Below are 24,733 nucleotides of genomic sequence, written 5' to 3' on the forward strand. Positions count from 1 at the left end.
TCTTTGTCCTTAACAGTAAATACAAAGTTCATGGTTGACTATTTGCATTTCAGCGTTGAAGAACGCACTTTGCTCTTCTGATATAAACCAGAAATAAACTTTTAATGGAGTCATAAGAGAAACTGCACTGCCAAGAGATATAACCTCCAACAAGTGAGGGCACTGGCAGCATTCACTCCCATAAAGGACCAAGCTTTGTCAAACTCCACCTTTTGGGGCACAGGAAGGTAAAGAAAAGCAAGAAAAACACGGACACAGTACACAGTTATTTTATTGAAATACTTGAAAAGGCCAGCAATGGAAAAATAGGTTTGTCATGAGGAATTTAATGTTTGGTTTACTTGATCATTAAAAAAGCTGTGTCTATAGGTAATTCTAGCCCATTACAGAATGTACTGTGATCCATGCAACTTATATACTACAGTAGAATAGGCACTGTGTACTATTGTAGTTTTCTCTTATACACAGCTTTCAGTGAGTATGACTGACAGATGTGAGAAATTAAACCGCAACATTTTCCAAATTATAACCATTTATAACATACAAAATTTGCTTATCTGATTGATGAGGGTTATAAAACACAACATAGTCAGAAATGAAAATGTTGCACACAGCGTATGAAGCTGATCTGGCAGTTTTCAAAGTTTACTTTTTTTCCTTTTAAAAGAAAGACCAGACTGTAAATATGTCACTGGTCATGTAAAATACAAAATCATAGGCCAGGACAGCAAAGGTGACTCTTTTCTGAAATACATGATTAGAGGGGCAAATTTGTTCTTCAGTTAAAAATATTAATGAAAATCACAAATTCTGCCTGGTATAGCTTGTAAGTCCAAAAAGATAAAGTCACTTCAGATGAATGTGAAATAAATAAGCAATCCTTGAGGAAAGATGATCCTTGAGTTGAGTCTACTCTACTGAAAATGAACTTCACCTATACACTAGAATGTCACCATGGTGAACATCTAAGAACAGTATTTAGAATAGGCTTTTGGGAAGCAATGTCTTACTTGCTTTAATATGTACAGGTTATTTACAACAAATTCCCTTTTGGCCTCACAGGTTGAGCCATTTTAGCTGGCTGTTAAGATGCAATTCCTTTTTTTCCACACATTATGCAATACTGTAGTTAGAGCTATAATTTAAAATAATCTTATGCATGAATTACAAATATTAATAAAGTAACTCTGCATATATAAATATTTCTAGCAGAATTTAAAGCATTCAGAATGTACATAAAAGTGGTTTATTTATTTATTTGGTAGGGCCAGATGTGCTTCTTCTCAGATCATCGCTGCTTTAGTAGTGCTTTGTACATGGCAAAACCCAAAACTGCAAACACAGTAGCACCAAAACTTGCTCGGAGCCAGAACGTTGAGCTCTTGAGGTCTGCTTGTGTCACATGCCTGAAATTTAACACACATACAAAACCAGGTTAATTCCAGGACAGGGACTCCAGACAGCTTGTGCTAAGCTACTCTGCTTTTGGAAATTCATCACTACACTTGTCACAGGCAGACAGCTCACAATTCAGCCTTATGAGCGCTTTAGATTCATTTTGCTTTTCCTAAAGCTCCAGATTTGATCCGCAGCCCTGACCACATCCGATCCCCCTGAAGTCAGAGCGCTCACGTGGAGGAGAAATGCAGGAGCTCATGGATGTGGGGAGGGCAGGGTGTCTCCTCTGAGAGTACCAGCAAGCATTCAGGAAAGGAAAACAAAAATAGCTACAAATAATTAATAATTCATAGTGAGGAAAACTCTATCCAGAAAAATCCTCTTTTTCCCTTTCTTTTCTAAATGTTGAATTTAATATTTCTGCTTTTCCACGAAAAACTTCCCAGTCCTGTTGAATGTCTATTTATTTTACCCCACCAAAAAAGTTCACTGACAAGTAGCAAGTAATATTTTTCCAAAAGCTAGAATCACACCATTTTAAAATCCCTTTCTTCCCAGTAGTTACAAGAAGAGCAACAGAAACAGTCATCCAACACCAAGCTGAAAGCTAAGAGAGAGTGCAAGTGAAACAAGCAGTGACTATGGCACCAACAGAAAAAGACAGTATGGAGTGACTGCATGATAGGAAAAGCCACATCTCATATGACAGTGGAGACAGGCAATGACCCAACTGTCCCAAATACTCAAGAACTCTGTGAACATGCTCAGTTTAACACCCTCGACAGCAGTCTGAAGTATGACAGCTTACCAGAAAGCAGGAGCTACCATTTAAAACAAGTTATCATAAATGACATAATTCAAAGCACAGGAAGTTCCTAAACAATAGTAAAGTTCATTTTTTTGTTTGCTTTAGAGATAGAACAGAACTTCACTAGCCTACATATTTTAGCCTGTGTTAATCACCATGGGTTACTCAGTGAAGCTGCAGGAAGGTTAAGTAAAGGAGCACAGAGATCCTAAGCACACACAGGAGTTCAGGGAGTGAAAACTGCAGAGCTGTAGCTCACAAGCTGTTTAATAGAGCAGGAATTGCTACTTGCTATCAAAACACACAAAACCAGCTTTGGAGATGCTTTAGTAGACATTTGCAGGAGCCATATCAGCCAGATAGTTAATCAGAGTTCTGCCATACCACATGCTGAAGAACAGGCTCTTTGATGCACACACAGCTGCTCTTTAGTCTAAAAAAATCCTGATCTTATTTACGAACGTCTTGCTGGGTTACAGAACAGACCAAATCCAAGAATTCCTGCAAGCATTAGTTTTTGTACAGCTAGTTTGGACAAAGTCTCTGCAAACTGGATGTCAAGTGGCTTGCTGAGGGGAAGAAAGGGAGAAGGCAATGGCAAGGTCACCTGGGTTTGGCTGCTGTTACCTGTCTTCAAGCAAACGCGGACCAAGGGATGACTCCATGAAGATGGAATCTTCTACAGAGTGGACGGCGTGCACCTGCTGCATTATCCTGCTCTCCTCGGCTGCTAACAGCATGGCCCCCACCTCAGCTAGGTAGGCTCTTAACCTTTTCACACACATGCACAGTGCAGTTCATTGCAGGGCTCAACAACAGCGACCCTCTCACACCAAAACACCCAGGGAATTTCTGATTTATAGCCACCTAGCCCCTGATTCTTGTGCAGTTGTTAAAACTTAGCGCTTGGGGAAAACCAGAAACAAATAGAGTTTGTGCTTTAGGAAGCTAAGTAAAATGTAGGATTTTATACATTCATGTAGCTAAATGCCATTGCTTTAGGACAAAGAAACTGTTTAAGAAACTGGATTTCTCTTCCCACTCCATCTCCACAGCCTCAACTTCCATGTGTCCCACAGGACACTGCAGTATCCCTGCACCATGTGCCCATCAGCCATAAAACTGATAAGATCCCACTACTGCTGATAACTCAAAGACTCCATTTTATCACTACAGTGCTAGTTTGGGGTCATTTCTTAGTAAAAGGCTGTAAAATCCCTGTCTTCAGATCTGTGAAGTATAAAACTAATCTGGTATGTAAAATGAATCACTGGTAGGTAACATGATTTTACTAGATGACATGACAAGCTCTGTTGGGTAGTACACAGTGCCTATTCTACTGTTGGATGAGTATTTGTGTAACTAACAAGTCTCCAGTTTAATTTGGTTAATTCAAATGCCCAACTATTTTAAAACCTCATCCTTTGAATATGCAAATCAATGTTTAAAATTGCAAATGCTTTTGCATTGCCTCATAAAGCACTATCTCACATCTAGATTTTCTGATTCCTATCTATAATTTGCCTTGTTTTGCACATGTCCATATTTAATACCATGCAATAAACTCGCTGAGCACGCTTCATCCTTCTAAAAACAATTAATATGTTCTCAGCCATGATAAAATCCTCTTGTAATGTCTAAAGGGAGACTAAATTGGCTTTGATCCCTTTTCTAAGCCTAACAATAGCAGACTCTTTCATTTAAATAAGGAACTAATTCAAGACAGGGACTTGTCTTACAACCTCAAGGAAATCTACTCTGAATGTCTCAGCCTGAAAATCCAAAGTTCAAAATGCTTACTGAAATTCAGAACATTATGGCTGCTTAACTGCTTTACAACTTCATAAAGGTCCAATTTCTCTTCTTTCAATGTTACTTATGCTGTCATAAAATCCATTTTTACAACTTTAATCTCTAATATTGTTTAGCTGCCATTAAAGGAACAAAAAAAAGTCTGAGATAATAAAAAAAAATCAATATTTGTTTCTAGTGCACATTCTTTGACATGAAAACTTTTTTCAATACACACTGAAAAATTCTACCTTTCCAAAAAATAACATTCAAACTTTATTTCAGTCTAGTTGTGCTTATGAAACTGATTTTCACCAGTGGTGGAAATTATTACTGCCTTGTTATTAAGAGAGTAACCCTGAAATAGAAAAAATATTCTCTCCAAGAGTGAAACATCTAAATAGATGTGCACTTATACACAGAGAGAGCAGCAGTCAGGACTCCATAAATGATGCTGTATTTGAAACTCGAGCTTATTAATAATAAGAACGATGTTTCAAACTTTCCAGACAGGCTGCTGTGTGTACTTAATCATACAATTAGTTCCACAAATACAAGAAAGTCTAGAAATTCTGCCTTTGGCACCAACCTACCCTTAACAGTGTATCAAGTACTTTGTCACTTGTTGAATAAGATCTTTGAAATCCGAACAGTTTTTTTCAAGAGACTTTAACAACTCACAAGAAATTTGTCACATGCACTTGCTGAGAAGTTAGCTGAGCATGCCTGCCATGGGTACACACAGGAAACTGCTGAGATAGGGGCTGGTGCTAGGTCAGCACAGTAATTCCCAGGTCTGGGAAGTTTTATCCTTAAATACAGAAGCTCCAAAACATTCCTATAGGAACTTCCAAAGCATTTTAAAAGAATAGTGCTGAGGCCAACAGGCTGCTCACATGGCTACTCACAGCAGAACGCACAGCAAGTTCATGCAGCAGCCTGTCCTGACAAAGGTTCTTAGCATTAAATATAAGCAACTGAATTCCAAAAGCATCACGTAACCTGCACGAGCTGCTGCAGCTTCCCTACAGGCACATATTTTCCTAGGATGCAAACTAAGTCCAGCAGTTAGAATTTTCCCCCATGCATTAGTCATCTAAAATGTTAAAAGCTCCAAATGCAGCTTATTATCCACAAAACCTAAAAATGGATGTAAAATGCCAGTTCATTACACTCAGTTTAGAAAGAAATCAGGGGACACAGCTTTGCAAATTTCTAAGCAGTCTGGGGCATTGAACAGCTTAGAGGAGAAAAATAAATTGACATTTTCTAATGTCCTAATGTTATTTTGGGGGTGTCATTTAGCAATGTCCTAATTTGGGGGACACCTAAGTGTAGAGATAGATTTCTGCAATTAGATTTAATGGCAATATACAAGTTTTGAAAAAAAAACAAACCCTGCATACACTGCACATAGTAAAAGATAAATCCTGGGTTATACTCTTAGAACTTTCCCATTATCACAGGAAAATACAATAGTAATGTATTGTCTGAACTTTAATGTCACAGAAGGAAGGTTGTCACAGAAAGCAAAACCTTATTAATAATTCCTGAAACAACCAGGTTTCATATGAAAGTAGAATTTCACTTCAATTCCATGTTTTAAAAACTTTAGAAGAACATCCTCCAAGATGTCTCCTTGCTGAACAACACAATTCTCATGCATTAAGATCATCTTATTCTGAAATGAACTTAGCTGACAGAAAAATGCCACTACTGTACAAGCAAAAGGCAACATGGATGATTTAAAACCAAGGAAAAAAAGTCAAAAATCCAAGCTCATCATTAAAGAAAGGGTTAGAATGACAAAAGCAGAAATCCTGCTTTTGGTAAAACAATGTAGTAAAAAGAGATTAAGTGCCAGCCAGCCAAATACAAGTGAATACCTAAAGGAAAGAACAAATTAAAACTGTAAGAATACTACAGGATATTAGCAAGTCTCACACATGCATGTCCAGTGCTTTGAATGCTGTGCCTCCTGCCTCAAAGAACCAGTGAAATGTGACCCTGGGTAGTTCAAACCAACACAGCAGCCTCCAAGCTGGATTTGCCTTTGTGACAGCCTGGAACCCTCAGGGAAGCCCCTGGAGTTTGTCAATGGAAGAGAAACTGAGGGGGTGTGAACAGGTTTCTCAGTGCCACAGAGGCAATGTTCTTCCTTTAATTACTACGGTGGGAATATTCAAATGTGATTTTATCTCATGCCTGGGTAACAGTGTTTAGGGGTTACTGAGCAACAGAGGACATGGGAAGGGGTCCAGTGTGACAAATTTCAGTTTACCTGAAAAGCTTCCACAGCTTAAGAGAACAGGAGGGGATCAGGAGAATAAAGTACTTGTGAGAAACCTTCTTCCCCCATCAGTTATCTAACTTTTCCCCACCTATCTGACCTAATGGTAAGCACTTGTGAAGGCTAAATAAGAAAAGTTATAGAAACTAACTGAATCAGAAAGTCCTTCTTGATCCAAATGCTTTCTCTAATCTGATCACACATCATTAGATGTGTGATTTTTTAAGACAAGAAATCCATCTCTACCCTCCTATGCCTACAGCTGGGAGCTGTTCCCTCTCGTTCACAGGAATCCCAGCTCTGCCCTATGTGCAGTTAGGCAGCAGCTCCTGTGCTGAATGGTAAATAACCTGCAGCAAGGTGTTTGGTTAGGGAGCTGGTGAGATGAAGAAAGCGTGCTGGAAACCTGGAACAAACCCTGCTGACTGAGAGACAAGGGGATTCCAGCAAATAATTCCTTCTGGAGGGAAGTGTCAATGAGGAATTCTCCTCACCTTCAATTACAGACGTTTTAGGCACTAGTGGATTCCTGGGTTTGTTCCAGACTCCCCAGTGATAAGGTGTGGAATGACAGCATCCCAAACCTCAGTGAAGGGTTTCAGTACCCTGAGACCCTGACAGCACTTCAGAGGAATGAAGTTCAGTGTCTAATGCAGGACTCAAAAAACCCCCATAACACAGAGAAACAAACCACAACAGCAAATGGAGCAACCCACACCAGTCCCAAAAAATGAAGATGTGTTAGAGGTGATTTCAGCCTCAGTAATGAAGAGCTGGGATTTTCTAGCAGTCACTGCTCAATGAAGTGTTAGAGTGACAATATGCCAAGAGATTGCTGTGTCAAGGGATTTCTGTCTATGAGATGACTGCTGTAGAAGAGATGCAGCATGAGGAGCCTCATTCATTCAGTCTTTTCCTAAGCTAATGAGTTTTTCACCCTTCCTTGAATTCTCACTCTGTGGTTAACACTTGTATCTTGGATTAAAGTGGTATTTGACGAGGAAAACGCTCAGTCCTGTAGGTGGGTGCATCAGCAGGCCTCCTACATGTGTGTCATTTGCATTTAAAGGAGACATGGAGCAGCTACATCTGAAATCTGTAACAAGTAGTAACATCCATGGACCAGCAGCGTATCAGGACACTCCAACCATGGCCTCCAAATAAACACATTTACCATCTAAGCCCCCAAGAAGGCCATGGAGGATGGAACCACTGCACTGCAACAGTTGTTTGGTTTGAACTCCCATTTGCTGGGGTGTGATGACAAGTGCTGAGGTGTTAGTAAATCCTGTGTGTCAAACACTGCCTGCACTACACACAGGACAAGCTATAGCACTGTTTTCAATACTGAAAACCAGTTATCTCTCTTTACCAATTGTTTTTCCAAAAGGATCTGGAAATGCAAATGTTTAAGCATTTACCACTTCTCACATGTTGCATTTCATTCAGAGACGAATTGGATGTTAGAAGATCTGGATTATTTTTTAACATAAAATGCCCACTCTCTGTGTAAACCAGGCATAACACACACACACACAGAAATTCTATCAACTCCCAAACATCAAATTAGCAATTATAAATTATTAGCATGATGCTGCTGCTGTAAATCAAGCTGTGCATTTATGAAAGTATCTGTGTAACTAGGATCTAAAAGGCACTACCTCTAATCAATACTAAACAAACCTGTAATGTCTCAAGTGAGGAACATTACACAGATTTGTAGACACTACTTAATGTCTGTTAGCAGCTCCCTAAAAACACAGTCCCTAATTCCTGCACAGTATTTCTGCAATCACAAAGAGCCTGAATCAACAACCAAATCAGTAATGTTTCAGAAAAATGACTGATCTAAGCTCAGAGGAACCTCCAAGTTAAACCAAGTTGGATAATTCTATGACAATTATTCAAGTACCGGCCTATTTAGTGGATATGGAGTGAAAAATCTGCAGTATATAAGGTTACCAATTGCTTTTCCAAAGACACCCTTTATTTTAAAAGCACACCTGGTACCTAGTAAATAAAGTTAAGGACCTGTTAAGAACTGCAGTGAAGAGTTTGTTCTTTACAGATTGCAGCAAGTCTGAGTTGAGGAAGTTCTGACAGATGCAAAATGTACACCTGTTGCAGGCGCACATACAGCGTAACCGGGCATGGCTGCGAAAACACACAGAAGGACAGGAGTTGAAATCTTGCTCATCAAATCAGGTGCACATCAGGACTGTGCCACAACCAAGAGAGAGATTTAGGAATAAAAGGTACATTTGAATGAGTAAGGAGAGGAGGAAAAAAAATACACTGGGGAAGAAAGGGTACAACTACAGCTGTGCAGAATTTAACGGTTAGAGTTTCTGTGTCTTGGACATTTTGGCATCACCACCATATACAGATCTTAACAGCAAAGAACAAACATGAATGAAAATGTTTGTTGAATTTATACAAGTTCCCATAAAAGGGAAGCATTTAAAGGCCTCTGAGTATGTCTGCACAGCAATAGGTAACACCCCTTTTTCAAAGGAAAGGAAGCCACATTTTCTACCACTTTGAATGCACTCTTTACAGGGTGAGCATTGCATCTATTTTTCCCACCCTGCCAAACACACATGCTTGAAAACTAAGGGAGAAGCAGGAATATTGATATGACAGACATTTGGTCAGTGCTACACTTTAGTGGTTTCCCAGTATTCCAGTGCTATAAAATGAATACAAGAGAAAAGAAAACCCCCAAAACTAAAGCTTTACAGATGTAATTCAGTAAATTCAGTTTCGAATAACTAAAAATACCCTATTATTTTGGGTGAAAGTGACATTAATTCTATTTATTTTAAAGCAAATGTCAGCTGTCATACTAGACTCCATCTGCTGTAATATTTATGTAGTTCATCACCATATTAAAAGCTTCACCCACCAAAAAAAGATGCAAAGTGAGTTTAGCAACAGTGAGATGTGTAGTGAAGGAGAATCTCAGCTTAAGTGTCTTGTACCTGAGTCCAAAGATGTTTAGACAAAAATTCAATTAAAGTTACAAGATTTGTTAGTTGAATCAACTGAAGCACATAGCAATAAACACCCTGAAAACAAAAAGTACTTTAAGCAGTGCACTCGGGGAACTGTTGTGCACTAAGGTGCTGTTGCTTGTAATCAGCTGTCAAGCCGAGCTACCAACAAGGATTACAGTACAACTCACTCTCAAAAATACCAAGATATGGAAAGTGACACAGTTTTGTATCCCCAATATGGACCAAACAGCACCCTGCTTGTGAATTTGCATAATGAACTGGATGAACAAGGGTATTCTTCAAAAACACCTTAGCAACAATCGCTGAGACTGATTTCTGCGTTGGATATATGCCAAGTTCCTCAATTTCCAGCAGCTCAAAGGTCCTGCTCAGGCCATTGGTGTCTCTCTGTTGCTAAAGCTCGGTGAGGCAGTTCCATCCTGTGGCTAACGATGGCATGCAGTGAGTGGTGCTGTGTGAGCATGCACAGAGAACAGAGCAGCTCAGTACTTACGGATACATGGCCATGGTTGTCAGCTTAACAAAGATATCCTTACTCGGCACATCAGCAGTGTTACAAGTAAAGGCTTGGGGTGGAGGCATTTTGTGTTTTTTGCAGAATTCAGCAGGAGAAATACTATATTCCTGTCTAACTTCATGCAAGTCGGACTTGGCAGCTACCACTAAACATGGTATTCTGCTGTCCATGAAGTGCTGCTGCAAATTTAAAGAAAAAAAAAAGTGAAAGAAACAGTTTATGACTCATTCAACCTGGAACAGGCTGTACTGCACTGGTTGCAGCAGCATTAAGATATATTCATGTCCCTGAAGTCAGGCATTTCTAGAAGCAGAGTAGTTTACATAGAAAAGTAGATGTTTGCTTTGTATGAGTAACAGAACTGCACCACTGCATCCTCATCTGTAACCAGCACTTGGAAATAAAATATCTTTTAAGCACTAGAACCAGTGTAGAGGTCAAGTAACTGCTACTGGATATTTAGTCAGTGAGAAGAAATATAAATGTAGAGGTTTGTAAATATAAACTCTACAAACCTTAAAAATCCTGGCACAGTACTCGAAGGATTTAGGATTACTGACATCATATACCAGGCACACAGCATCGCATATGGTCTCAGCATCAGTTAAGAAGTCTGAGTCACTGACATCGTGTAGCTGGAAAAAAAGATGGGTGCAGAGGGAGAAAAGCTTGTCATGATGCAGTTAAAGGAATTTTGTAACTTGTCTCGTAATTTTTATGGCTTATTTTTATGTATCCTTCAAACTAATGGACTGACAATAGGCAGAATTAATGAAAAGAACAGTAGGAATTTACCATGCAGCCAGCATATGTGAGCTGTTAACATCACATCTGCAGGCAATAATCACCTCAATGTAAAAAGTGATATTTACTTTAAAACAAAGGCTTAAGACACCCACAGAAATGGGCATTCATCCTGCAGAGGAAAACCAGAGCAGGACTAGATCTCAAAAAACAAAGAGATTATACTATCATAAAAGAAAACTAGAATGGAATAAGCCTTAAAGAACTGATTTCTCCCACTGAATACTAATTTTAGCCATTCTAATCACTCTGTGTGACAGATGCTTCTTACTGAATAGGTAGACTGACTTCTGATCATTTATCACGTTATAATTTGATACACTGCAGTGTAATCATAGATGGACTAGGTTTTGTACATCTCAGGTCAAGGTTTCAAAAATAACAGGTCTGACCAGGTTTGGCTAAATTATCAACAAAAAAACCCAGAAGTTATTTGGGACAGAAAACTACTGGGGAAAATCCACGTTAAGAAAAGAATTAAAACTCGTTTGTTGTAGAAGGCTCTGAATAATTCACAAATTTTAACATTAACCAATTTTAGACACACAAGAATGAGGCAGCCTTACCAGCAAGTATTTTTCCTGTCCATATACATAGACTGTATTAATGGCATAGTAAGATTTGTGTTCTGCACGTATTTGCCTCTGTCTCTGGAAAGGCAGAATTTCATGTTAGACCACAGCAACTTTCCCCTTTAAGTTACACTTGAACAGCTGGCTTACTCCATTTATTAATGAATTAAAATTATAGTAATCTTTGGGGTTTTCTGCAAGGAAATGCATAGCTATAATCTGTGATGCACAAGTAAATTATTGCATGCAGTAGCCACTGCCAAAATAAAACAAAACATAAAAACCCCAAACTTCTCCTGAGTAATTCCGTATTTCCTTGAAGAACTCTGCAAACTGAGTAATAACCATTAAAGCTCTAGGATCAATCACTTCTGCTGTCTGATCTTAGCATATATAGGTGAATAGAGGCAATATGTTTCTTACTATCAGATTTCTTCCAAGGAGAGCCTGAAGAACTCCACTTTTCCCACAGCCTTTCATTCCCACAACATTGCATCGGAAGACGTTTCGCTGAGTCTGCTTTTTCTGGAGGTCTATCTTTTTATCTCTTGTCACTTTTGGCAAAACACAAATATTTTCCACAAGGTATGTGTGAATGCAGGTGAAAACATCAAAATGCCCACAAAACAGTCTCTCAAAAATATTAAATCAAAGGTTTCACTTGAGCAGAAAGCAAAAGAGAGTAAATGACAATAGATGAACCATTAAACAATTTACTCTTTAGCATATTTCTAAATTTAAATTTCTGTGTTGTATCAAATTTTTATTACCTGTAATTGCTGATGCTTGAGATTCTTGTTCTGAAAGTATGGAGTACCCTAAATAACCCAGGTACTCCAGGCAACGCTGCACATCCAGGTATGTGGTGAGTCTGGCAGAGGGGACAAAAAGAACTTTCAATTGTCACCATCTGGGATACCAATTCCTCATAGCACTCACACAATCCTCATTTCCTAACTCCAGATTGATATGATGGAAACATTCCTGGCACTATGCAGACTGCTTGGATCAATTTTCAACTATAAAACTTTTACTCTTTCCAGCCGTTTTTTAAGAGGAATCTACAAGCACATGATCACACCCCAAGTTCTCAACTATTAAAATGTCCTGTGTCACACTTACGTCCACTGCGAGAGAAACCCCTGGTATGTGATCCAGCCTCTCTCGTTTGTACAAACGGTGTTGTTCACATCAGGCCCCCATGGCATGTAAGGAAAGACCTTGAACAAGTCTTTCAATTCATCAGGAGATAAAGCACAATCTCTATCCTGAAACAAAATATGGTATCAGACACAATTTAATTCATGTCTATTCTAAACTGGTATTTTCTTGCTGTACACTTACAAGATTCAAAAAACGAAGCTTATTTCTTTTAATTCATTGTTTTTTCCTTGTTTTTAAATAACATTAAATGTATGAGCTAGTTAAAAACAGTTTGGTACTGCAGCTGTAACTGCCAACTCTCCATGCAGACAATCATAAGCTGCAGGTTAGTTCTGACTCCATAGGTTAAGCTAAAGCCAGATTCTAATTGAAATGATATCATGATAAAAACACATTTTTGTTAGCAGAACTCCTGACAAACCAAGACTCATAAATATAGACACACACACACATTCAAATTAAATCCTTACCAAATCATGTTTATCAAAAATACTTTGAAGAAACAAGTATGCATGATGATTTAGTTCTGTTGTGCAGTCAGGGGGGATTTTTAGGCTGTTTATTGAAAAAAAAAAACAAATACAAGAAGCATTAAGTATTTATGACATATAGAATATTAAAATTCAACATACATACTTTATGAATTATAATATTTAGTACCTGACCTTGGCACTTAACTCGACTAATTTATCTTCGCGTAGATCAAAGCACATACTTTTTATTAGGAATTCTAAAATGATGAGTGAGTGCCTTTTTATTATATGACATATAGCTCTATAGTAATCACATTTTTGTTGGTTTGCTTGGTTTTTGTACTTTGGGGTTTGAGGTTTTTAACAAAAAATGATGCAGGCACATTTTTTAACAGAAGCCACAGAACTGGCCAATCTCTTAACTTTTTAATTTGGGGATTTTCAATAGATCTCAAATGCTATGAAAATACTAAATAAGTCTTTTAGAATTCAATGCCATACAATAAGCAACTGCTCAGATTTATGTTCCAGTTTTGTATTAAGGGACTGTTCTGCCACCTTTCTTCTGAAGAAAGAGAACAGAGCCTGATTTGGCACAAGGGAGTTCCTCCTCCCTGTTGTTCAGGCACAGGAAGGTTTTGTGTGGACGGTCATTAAGTGAGGGAGGTAGTTGATGTAACAACTGTTAAATTAACGCTCTGCACTAACCCTCTCCTGCTCCCAAAGCAGGAGAGCACAGCCTGAGCTGGAGCTCAGAAGCTGTAGTGGTACCTACGGGGGGAACAGGTACTCCGGTGTCAGCTCCAGGTCATCGTCGTAGCCAAAGCGGCGCAGAACGGTCCAGGTTGTCTCGTGCCTTCCCCGCTGAATGAAAAGTGTGTGCAGAAAAAGAAAGCCTAAAAATCAAAAATGGTGAAATCTTGAGGCCCTGAAGTGCTTCACCTGCTACAAGCGTTTTCAATAGAATCAGTATCAGACTTGGAAACAAAAAAGCTCCAAATACACATTAAGATTTTAAACCTCCTGGGTGATGTTACAGCAGTGTCTACACGGACTGAACAATCAGAAATTGTGATTTTTGTAAAACTCTTCTCCAAGGAACCATTTCCTTCAAACAATCCCCTTACTTTTCTGTTGTTTGCTTTCTCCAGTACCAGCATTTTAGAACTGCATGAAAATAAACAGTATTTCCCATAGTTTAAAAGAGAAAGCCTGGAGAAGCCTGGAGAGGGATCTCATGGAAGACTGCTTTTAGTTTTCTTGTATCAAAATAACTGTGTAGGATTTTTGTTTGGCATTTCCAAGGGCTTAAATAACACTGAGATATCACTGTTTAGAAAGCTCAGCTCTTGCAGTCTGAAAATCAAGACAGAGATCATATTCCAAAAGACCACCTTTTCATCTAAGAGTGATGAGCAACTGTATGAAGACACATCTTTTAGGAGTTAAACAAGACTCACCTTTTAATGTCAGTCCATTATCTGCAACTCCATCACTTAGGTTTTTCCTGACTACATTCTTTACGTCTTCCAAAGCTTGAGGTGCCAGTGGTGTATTAAAACAAATTCTCTAACACAAAACCCAAAAATAGCGTGTTAGGACCACGGGCTACTGAGCTGGACAAACAGCATGTCCTGTCTGAAATACAGCCTTAAACATTCTGACAAGCTAGTTAAGGACACTCCAATTTCTTAGTGGAAAAAAGGTGCACAAATTGCATTTTATTTTTAAGTAGTATTAAGTATTAATAGATATTTTAAATTTTGCTCTTGAACTCGAACAATGGTTAGAAATAAAAATAACTTCATTTCTGTTTTTACAAATCCATTCTTCTATGCTGCACTTGAGACCCAGTATTTAGGCCTGATTCTCTTACAGTTCACCTTCCTATTATTTATTCAAAACCAATCACTTGTTTTCCTAGAATTATGTAATTCACCTTTAAGCATGGTGGAAAGATAAGCAAGAGAGGTACCTGAAAGAAGTTGAGCTCTGCATCGTTGAGAGTACCATCATTATCTTGATCAGAAATTCTAAAAATGCGGGTCAGGGCTTTAATACAGGCAGGTTTCATCTAAGGAATAAAGGAAGTTCAGAATCTTTCTAGGCTTGACTATAAAAAGATCACACTGAATGACACCAGGCAGCTCAATCACACGCAAACACACACTAATCTTCATTTACAGTTTCAGAACAGAGACATTCATTCACATGTACACGTAAGTCAAAAGCAAGAGGAAATAAAAAATTGATTTAGCAAATTTGTATCCATAAATTTAAAGCAATTATCCCACATTAAATGTTTTTCTATTCAATTATTAGAAGAATCTCAAGCTCTTCACAAGCTGAAGGTGGCACTACTAAGTTATTAAAAAAAATAATATTCAGCACTCTAAATTCAGTCTTATTGCTATAGAAAACTTTGAGAAACAACTAAATAATTTTTTTCCCCCGAAACATTTTTTGGTGGGGGAAAAAAAACCACCTTAAAATCCCAATGCTTTGCAAAACTAAGTAGGTCTAGAACTACAGCCAGCTCGCTTCAAACATCAAATACTGGAAACCTTCACAGGGCTCATTCATCTACCAGGCAAAGCACTGAGCATATGGACTATCTCTAGGACAAAAGAACTGCTAGGATACCTTCCAAGTGAAGGAAAACAGACACTGGTAATGCTCTCCCAACAACTACCGTGATGGTGGACTCTTCTCTTCACAGGCCTCACATAGATTGCATAGAGATTGGTTTTGGAAAACCACAAAGATTTCAGCACAACAATTTTATCACAACATTACTAACTCATATAGATGATTCTGATGGAAGAAATCAAAACAGGGTTATTCTCTGATTCTCTACTTGACAAAGTATTTACAGCTGAAGCAACTTTCCTACTTCCCAATATGAAATGGATACAATTAGAGATTCTACTTGTATTAGCCCAGGAAATTATTTAAAAATACTCCTTCATAATACACTCAGGTAACCACCTGATACTTTAAAACCAGACTCAGCACTTGTTTTTTATTCCTTTTACCAAGTTTCACAAGATTCTCAGAAAAAAAATTTCTCTTATTTAGGCCAAGTCTAGAGTGTTTTCCCTGAAATAAAAGGAGTCCCTGTGAAATGTACATTTAAAGGAAAACTGAAGACATAATTCGGGTCACATTACATTTGGCTCAAAGCCATTAGCGAAGCCTCTTGTTTTACCCAGCAGCTCACACAGGCAATAAAAAGCTGTCCTCACTGCTCTGAACCAAGAGCAGAGCCAGGTCAGGCTCACACATCACCAAACAACCCCCGTGGCTCTGGGGGGGCTTGTCTGACATTTGGGGTGGGGTGCTGGTAACAGAACACACCGAGAGATGCAAAACCCACTGCAAAGGAAAGGACAGCAAAGTGACTCCCTCCAAATTACTGGGTCTGAGAATCTATGGATAAATACCTCTTTCTCCTCGGGGCAATAAAGAGGACCTGTAGGATGTAGAACAGCTTTCTGTGCGTAATAAAATAGCTCAGATATATTCTTCAAGTTTTTGGCTGAACACTGAAAGAGAAATCCTCACATTGATGAGCTAGTTTCTTGACTACTTGGCGATTTCTTCTGAAATTTAAGTAAGCATCAAATTTTTAAAGACTTAGTCCCCTCCTGTTGGTACAGGGCTGGTTTGGTAAAAAGATATCCAGCTCCTGTACCTGTTCAATTAATTACCAAATGAGGTTTCACTACAATTTGCTGTCATACCAAGAACAGAAATCAAAAAGCTATATGTACTTTGGAAAAGAAAAAGAGACATATCCACACATATTAAATCAATTTTGAATACTTTGCAGACATCTGTCTGGCTTAATATTAAATTGAAAACCCTTGTTGTTAAAGGGTTATGTGAGAAGGCTCTAAATATTAGAATCTGACAATAATGTTTGATTATACAATAGTGTAGACTTCCCTAAAGAAAGATAACATATAAACTCACTATTATTATTACTCATTTTTGAAATATTTAGTTTGGAAAAAAAAAGAATCCCTTTTTGTACTATAAAGTTGCCATACATGCTTGGCAAGAATGTATTTTTTGTTACTGCTTTAGCTTCAGAAAGTCTTGCATACCTCAACACAGGTTTCTATCTCTGTATATTGATTCATAATGGGAAGGATTGTTTCCATACTGCTGTACTCCACTAGATCAGACTTGTTTCCAACTAATATAAGAGGCAGCCTAAAACAAAAGAATATTTACAGCTTCAAAGACAGATGGATAAAAATATGTATCTTAATTTATCATTTCATGTCCCACCAGAAAGCATTGCATTATTTTCATGATGTAATTAAATGCCACTGGAAGCAATGGGTAAAACTAAATAACAGCAGTTTAAATAAAGTGTTTTGATATACACTTCGACAGAAATGTACTTCTTGTTGATGCTACAAACCCACACATTTCAATACAATGGTAACTAAGCATATTGTTATTACCCAAACCAGCATCAGTAGAAAAGCTGTACAGATGGAAGAGCCAAAGCCAGCTGTACCACAGCAAATATAAACACACCTGGTAAAAGCTGCCCATGAAATTCAAAATAAATGACATTGCTGGCACATGTAACACACCTACATACTTCACATCTCTTGCTGCTTGGACTTCTTATATAAACTTTAAGTTTAGTATTTGATTTTCTTAAACAATTAACATCCTCAACACTGTTCATTGACAACCATCGATGTGCAGCCTAATTCACACTTCCCATCTTTACTTAAGCACCTGCTATCTTTGTCTGTCCTTTCATTGATGAGAGGAATCCATCGACTCGTTACCTACAGTGGGATTAAAAACAGACATGAAAAATACATATTCAAATTAAATATGACTGAACTGTGCACAAGTTTCACTACAGAAGCTACTGCTTCTTTCCCAAAAGGGCACATACTGACCCACAAAGGAAGAAACAAAAATTGGAGCTGATTAATGAGCAATCTTCTCAGACAAATGAAATGACTAAAACTCGTATGTTGAAATGGAGCAGGAGCAAACCCACTCTGTTCATTCTCTTAACAACTGATCTCAAACTCCATCTCAGGCATTTGAAATGTCTAATCCAGATTTCAGTTTGACATCAATTAACAGTGCACAAGTTACATCTCAGTAATGGGATAAAATGTGTTACTGTACCTTATCAATAGAATTCTTGTTGTTAACAGCATAGACTATACAAATCACATTTGCCTGAAATGAAGAGAAAGGAAAGGCATGGAATTCCACTGCTCAGAACCCCCTGAGAACACAGACAACTAAAGACCATACATAACAACATCAGAGTAAACTCACTACAGAAGTCTGCTCCTGTCTTGTTTAAGCTATTTGGAGCCTGAACAAGATCAAAACAAAGAACTTAAATGGTGAGAAGTGCCAAAAAGGCTGTCACGCAGTGTGACAGTCACAGCTTGTGCCTGCAGAGACCTGTGCCACCAGGAAATCCACACTGAGTCAGGATGTGCAGCTCCACCGAAGCACCAAACCAAATGCCAGAAATGGAACACAACACCACGACAGACTGCAGAAAATGTGCACAGAAAAGAACTGAAGGTGCTCAGAAAAGGTGCTCAGAAAGAACCCAAAATAGGGATCTGAAGGGATGACAAAGTCACCAAGAAGCCTGTGCTATTCATAAATTCAACAGTACCATGTGACAGAAAGAAGCAAAATGGATCTTTTCAGGGTAGAATTACACAAAACTGGCTTGCTGATCAAGGGATATTTAGTTTTGTGCTTTCACTTGGAAGGACAAAGCTTGAGTTCAATTCACCAACACAGTACCAATGCCTGCTTTCTTTTCTTAAGATTTCTTAAATAGATATATCTTTCCTATAGCACAAGTCACAAAACAAAACAGAAAATGCCAAGCAAGAAAGGTTTTTTCCTTCCATTCAAACTGAAGCCCATCTAATGCAGAGAACTTCATAGGAAAGACTTGTTTCCTAAACTGTTTTCTAGCAAACACTAAAATACACTTACCTGTGATATTTCATGGTAAAGCTGCTCATCACTTTGCTCTGCTTCTGCATTTGACAGAAAAAGTTATTAATTAATAATAAAATGTTTGCAAATGAAATTAAAAAAAGCCTTCTGGAACCGAACTAGGGTATTTCAGAATGCTCATGAGACAGCTTTATCAAAGCCTTGTTATTAAAACTTTTTTTTATAAAATATACTAATGAGTACTCCTTCCAAAACAATAATTAAGTTGGTCCATTAATTTGTAAGAAAGAAACAGTCTGTTGCACATCAATTTTTTACAGATATTTTGAAGAGCAATAATTATATTTGTAGAGAGTTTCTCTTTGGAACAAGTCATAGTTTGCATCCTTCTACATTTCTCAACAGCTCCTTCCCCTGTGTGACTGTGACAGGGGCTGTGGAGTCAGACAATTCCACAGCAAAGCAGTGGTGGCCCTGAGCAGTCCCCACCTGAATAATCCACGATGTGGGTTGGGACCCTTTCAGGAGTGACATCAGCTGGAATGGTGATTTCCTCAGCTCGGGGGGGAACCTGGGGGGAAAGGAACAGCAAGAAAGAGCCTTTCAGGATAGTCCAGATGGTGAAAAAAGTCATGTACGATAATACAGCTGCCATTTAGCAGCTTTGAACAGAGGAACTAATAGTATTGAGTTATTCAAGTACTTTTGTTTTTTATTTGTTTGGTTTTCTTTTTTTAAAGTACTGAAAGTCACTGCTATCTTCTCATTTTTTACCTGTCTAGTTACTGCCTATGGAACTTCCTGCATGCTTTGCAGAAAAGCAGTGCTGTTAAGGATACATTCAGTGAATATTTCTGTAAAACTCAAACTCGCTCTATCCAACACCCAAACAAGCATGACAGACAAAATACAAGTCTCATTTTTTACATGATTGTAACCTGACAACATCCTTGCTTCTGACAGTGCTAAACATTAAATTCAGAAAATCCTGCAAAGCAAAACACGATGCCAAAAAAATCTAATTCTGAAAAACGCTGTAAACTCTGACAGCCCTTTTTTTCCAAAGAACACTAATTCATATTCAGGAACAATGAACTTAAAGCTAATTCTAATGAAAATCTCCTGCACATCTATTTATTGCCTTTCACCTGTTGACACTGAACTTTAATGATACTTTACTCTTGGTAAAAGAAGGGAACAAGAAAAGTCAATCACCACAGGAATGTCTCTCTGCAGAGCTCCAGGCTCTGCTCAGATCCTCAGAGTGATTACTGATAGCACCCTGCACATTGAACACTATTTCCAAGCCTGACGTGCCTGTTAGACCCCAAAATGTTGCTCTGATCTGCCTGACTGGCCTGAGGGGCTGGGCAGGTCTCCTTCAGCAGCTTTTACAGGATGCAGTATCTTTACAAAAGTTTTTTCTGTCATTTAAGGGCGATCTTGTATTATATATAAATTACGCTTCTTCTCTACACACACATTTAGATGAATATTCCAGGTTACACTGCAGGAAGAAGCTGAGAAGTGAACAGAGAACTGCAACTCACTAAATACAGTAAGAAACAACCTGCCAAAGGCACTGGATCTCTTTTTCACCTGCAAGGTTAGGAAGTAAATTCAATTATGTTAACAAAATTCAGTTATGTTTACAATCCATCTTGACTCCTGAACTGTGGTAACCAACTGATTTGCATTAAACCCAGAGCAGAGTAGATTCAAAGAGCAGCACATGATGTCTATTTTAAGATCTGTGATCAGAAGAAATAAACATTCATGTTTATATGTAAAAAGTTTAACTATTTGCAGCAGCTGTGGTTCTTTTTATGGTACAGAGAATTCGATATGCTGCTTTTTTAAAGGAATAATATGTAGAAGTGGCTTTTTCTACAGTTTTTACTTTAAGAATCAACAAAACATTCTTCAAAGACAGAAGTAAAGGCAATGTTAGTTAAAAAAAGTGGCTAAGTATAAGTTATAGAATGTGACTTATAATTCCTCATTCTCAATCACTTTGCAATCTAATTGATCTTTAAATGCAACCCCCCCTCCCCCAATAATTGATGGTCTTGTTTCTTTCAGCACCTTCCCATTTAGGTGTCTCTCCTAGTGAAATATGCTGCAGTCTGGACCAATTACAGCTCCTTAAAAAAACTACTACTCATCAAAAATCAAACAATTAGTTTAATTAACAATGTGAAAAATGAGAAAGGAACTTAGATAAAACTTAAACTTCTAATCTTCATGCAATGATATATTTAAATTAACCTACATCGCTCTTCCTGAAGTCATCTTTGCCATTTCAAACTTTGTTTTTAAACATTACTTTAGACCAGTCTATTCACTTATTATATGACAGGATAGAAATACAACTTAGAAAACAAATAAAAGTGCTCTACCTCTTCTGGGAATTCCTCACTGACAAGAGACATAATTAGTGATGTCTTCCCAACTCTGGCTGCAAAAGCATTAAAAACAGATATTAGATAATTTGTTTTGTTACACTTAACAGTTGCACCCTATCTTAAACTGGGAAGATTTTAAAAACATTTTCCAATTCACTCCAATAAAAGCTTTTAAGCTGTTTTTTAATTATATTAGATATGGATGACAGCAATTTTCTCATAATTCTTTTATTGCAAAAACTTGGGCTCCATCTCCCACTTATGCATTTCCTCCAGAAGGGAAGTGAATTCTGCTCTGCCTTACACAGAATTGCCAGGTTTTAACCTTAACATAGAACACTTAAACAAACAAATAATCAAAAGAAACTAGAAACACAATTTCAGAAAATAGAAACGAAGAAAGCACACAGAAAATCATGTAGAAATGAACTGTTGGCCTGGTTTTGAGAAGCTCTAATGTGACCACTTAAAATCAAAAGTTGGTAACTTGTCTGGGGGTTCCATTCTCTCTAAAACTCTTCATCTGTGAATTTTCTGGTCCCCTGGATGCCTTGTAAGACTATTACTGCTTTATTTCATTTTGAGACATTTCTTAAGAACCAAAATGTTAATATTCAAATATCCTCTGGGACTATTTCCAACAGCTCTCAATTCAAGCAAAACTCAATTTCACCCTGGAACGTGTTACCAGCCAAGCAGTGCCCACCCCAGCCAGAGCCTGTGTCCCTGCTCCTACTGCCACCAGCAGTCTGTCCCACCGGGGACAGAAGGTGTGCAGCTGTATTTACACCTCTCAATGTAACAGCACACAATTCTGAATATGGAAGATGAAGAGGTGGGGTTGTACCACTGGCTGATTTTGTGCAGGAGCTGGCATTGCTGAACTGATGATCCAGAGTATACTCGACTTATCTAGGTCTATTTTTGGAACAGTAACATGTTCTGACACCCAGAAATAAAACCACCTCTTTAACTTACCATGATGAAGAGGAGTTTTAACAAAATATGAAAAGCGAAGAAAAGCTGCTCTGGGAAGGAAGATTTCTGTTTTCCTTACAGAAAACAGCTGTAAACTTTTCCCTGGTGCTACTCCCTGCAGAGCAACAGGCTGCAGATCTCCCAACAGCAATGCAGTTGTGTTTCCATCACAGATACTCAGAGCTAAAATCCTAACTTAAACTGCCAGGCATCCTCCTGCATCAACTCCATCTTATCTTTCATCCTGACAGAACTGAAAGAGCTTCAGAAGGTCTCCTATTTCCATAGGGAAAAAACCATCAGTACTTTCCTTATACGTAAGTAAAGTTACTACTTACTGAAAATAGTGATGTGCATTTTGCACCCGACCAAGACAGTTCTAACTTCAAACAGTGGCAAAACTGGTTTTGCAGATATAGAAACCCACTTCTTATGTCTGAAAATAGATTATGTGCTGCTGGTGAGTAAAAGTTCAATATTTAGAAGCTCTTGATACACCTTCTAGTGTCCTTGAGATTTATGAAAATCCATAGGTTCTAGTGTAGAGATTTGGGTTATTTTGTTCAAATCTAGGTCAAGCCTCTGTCTTTCCCGATCTGTTTATAGTCTTAGAAATAACAGCCTAAACACGATCAGCTGACTGGGATGAAGGAAAGCAGCACAGCACTTTATAATTAATTTCTCTTTTTCCTCACAGATAAGTCTTTTACATCATGCTGCATAACATGCTGAACCATAATCTGGAAATTACTGGCTATTAAAAATTGATGTTTGCACCCTGCATATGAGGACTAAACCGATTTAACTGAACCTGTGGACCAATGGAGATGAAAAAGGCTGAGTTTTGGAACAGGCTTACAATAAAAAGCTCTTGACATATTTCAGATTCCAAACTTGATGGTCTGCTGCTTCCATCTAACAAGTTTTGTATGCTCTGGACTAACTTGTGGTTTCAGACTAATAAATATACATGAGACACATACACAAAGCAGGACTGGCAGTGTAACCACCAAGTTTTACCAATTTGTAAAACAAATTTCTCCCTCCTCCTCACTACAAGTCAAACAAAGGTGTAACACAGGTGCTCACAATCGCTGATGTGTGCCATGTACCACACATTGCTGTATTTAAGAAACCTGTATCTTTAATATTCCCGTTTGGACACACTGTGAACCCTGGTGCCCAAACAAAGCACCTGTTACACCTGTGCTGACACCACTGCACAGAGCCAGCCCAGAACACGGCCCTGCCAAAGACACCGAGGTAAATCAGTATTAGCACATATTCTAAAGAGGAATTAAACTGTGGATTCAAAGGCACCAACTCCTAAACACAGTCGTGCAAAACTAACCAAATACAACCTTAATGAGTTAGCTCAGCTCCTTCAAGATTCCTCTCTAGAAAACTCACGGAGAGCCTTTCTATGCAGTACCACAGAGCCAACCTGCACTACAAAACAACTGCATAAACTGCACTATAAATATATATGGGGCATTCAACCCTCAGAAAAGCTTTGTTAGTACTACCACATTCGTAGTAGAACTAGGTAATTTGACTAATAACACTTGGTAATTACTCTGCATTCTTTCCCCTCGAGGAACTCCAGCTCGCTTTGCGAACTAGCAGAACCTCTTTGCTGCTATTTATACCGATGCCAAGCTGAGCTTCTGCAAGCCTTGTCAACTATTTGGGTACCTAAGCGTGAACTTCAGGACACAATTTTAGGAATACATGAAAAACTCGAGACCCACAGTACCTCTGGCACGCACCTACGTGTGTGCTGTTTATCCAAGGTCACACAGAAAGTTAAAAGCAAAAAAAGGGATCTGGACTGCCTGGCCCCGTCCTGGCCACAAACCCACAACACCCGACCTATAACCACTAGGAGAACATCAGGGCACTGACTTCCAAAGTCACTAAATGGGAAACGTGCAAGTGTGATTTTCACAAGAGTACAAAACAAAAAACAAACAAACAAACAAGCAAACAAAAACCAACCACAAGAACACCAAATGTTTAAACAGGCCGTGGCCAAACACCGGGCAAGAATTTCACCCCGGTGTCATCTCCAGGGACGTCCAAGCCGCACAATTCCGCCAAGTGCCGGCCGTGCTGGTGCCCGGAGCAGGGAGCCGAGGGGCTCCAGGCCGCGCTCCGAGCGCTCACGGCAATCCCACCCGGACCCCGCGGGGCCGGCGCTGCCCCGGCTCCCCGCCCGGGCCGGGCTGAGCCTCGCGGCGCCGGGGCGATGTGACAGCCGGCGGCCCCCACCCTTCCCCGGCCCTCCTGCCTCGGCACTCACGTTCTCCCACCAGCAGGATCCGCACGTCCTTCTTCATGGCCGCGCTGGCTGCCCCCGGCCCGGGGCCGCTCACATCGGGCGGGGGGGCGGCGGTGCCGCTGCGGCCTGGCCTGCCCGGGCTCCCCTCACGGAGCGGGGCGGGCGCGCTACGGCGGCTCGCGAGGGACCGGCCGCGCTCGGCGGCTGCGCGGCGGCTGCGCGGGGCGGCGGCCGCCCCTGAGGGCGCGGGCGGGAGGCG

The 24,733-nt window shown here is 39.2% G+C and overlaps 1 protein-coding gene across 4 annotated transcripts; it reads right to left on the minus strand.

Moving 5' to 3' along the window:
- Positions 1–253: 253 nt before the first annotated feature.
- Positions 254–24,679, minus strand: RHOT1 (ras homolog family member T1). Of its 4 annotated transcripts, none has more exons than XM_063410245.1 (21): positions 24,496–24,679; positions 21,210–21,268; positions 19,300–19,381; positions 18,847–18,890; positions 18,004–18,057; positions 17,596–17,648; positions 16,944–17,052; positions 16,278–16,379; positions 14,810–14,908; positions 14,295–14,403; positions 13,610–13,730; positions 12,832–12,916; positions 12,320–12,465; positions 11,968–12,068; positions 11,621–11,751; positions 11,192–11,275; positions 10,337–10,456; positions 9,798–10,000; positions 8,319–8,441; positions 2,834–2,977; positions 254–1,406 (listed from the first exon to the last, which is right to left on the minus strand). In XM_063410245.1, the coding sequence occupies exons 1-21, from the start codon at positions 24,530–24,532 to the stop codon at positions 1,289–1,291; spliced, it is 2,124 nt and encodes a 707-aa protein (XP_063266315.1). In that variant the 5' UTR covers positions 24,533–24,679; the 3' UTR covers positions 254–1,288. The 4 variants fall into 4 exon arrangements, with proteins under 4 accessions (XP_063266315.1, XP_063266313.1, XP_063266312.1 ...); XM_063410243.1 differs by lacking the exon at positions 2,834–2,977 and adding an exon at positions 22,532–22,629 and having other exon boundaries at positions 24,496–24,634; XM_063410242.1 differs by lacking the exon at positions 2,834–2,977.
- Positions 24,680–24,733: the final 54 nt, after the last annotated feature.

This window comes from Prinia subflava, chromosome 12, assembly GCF_021018805.1.
Source record: "Prinia subflava isolate CZ2003 ecotype Zambia chromosome 12, Cam_Psub_1.2, whole genome shotgun sequence".
Lineage (NCBI taxonomy): Eukaryota > Metazoa > Chordata > Aves > Passeriformes > Cisticolidae > Prinia > Prinia subflava.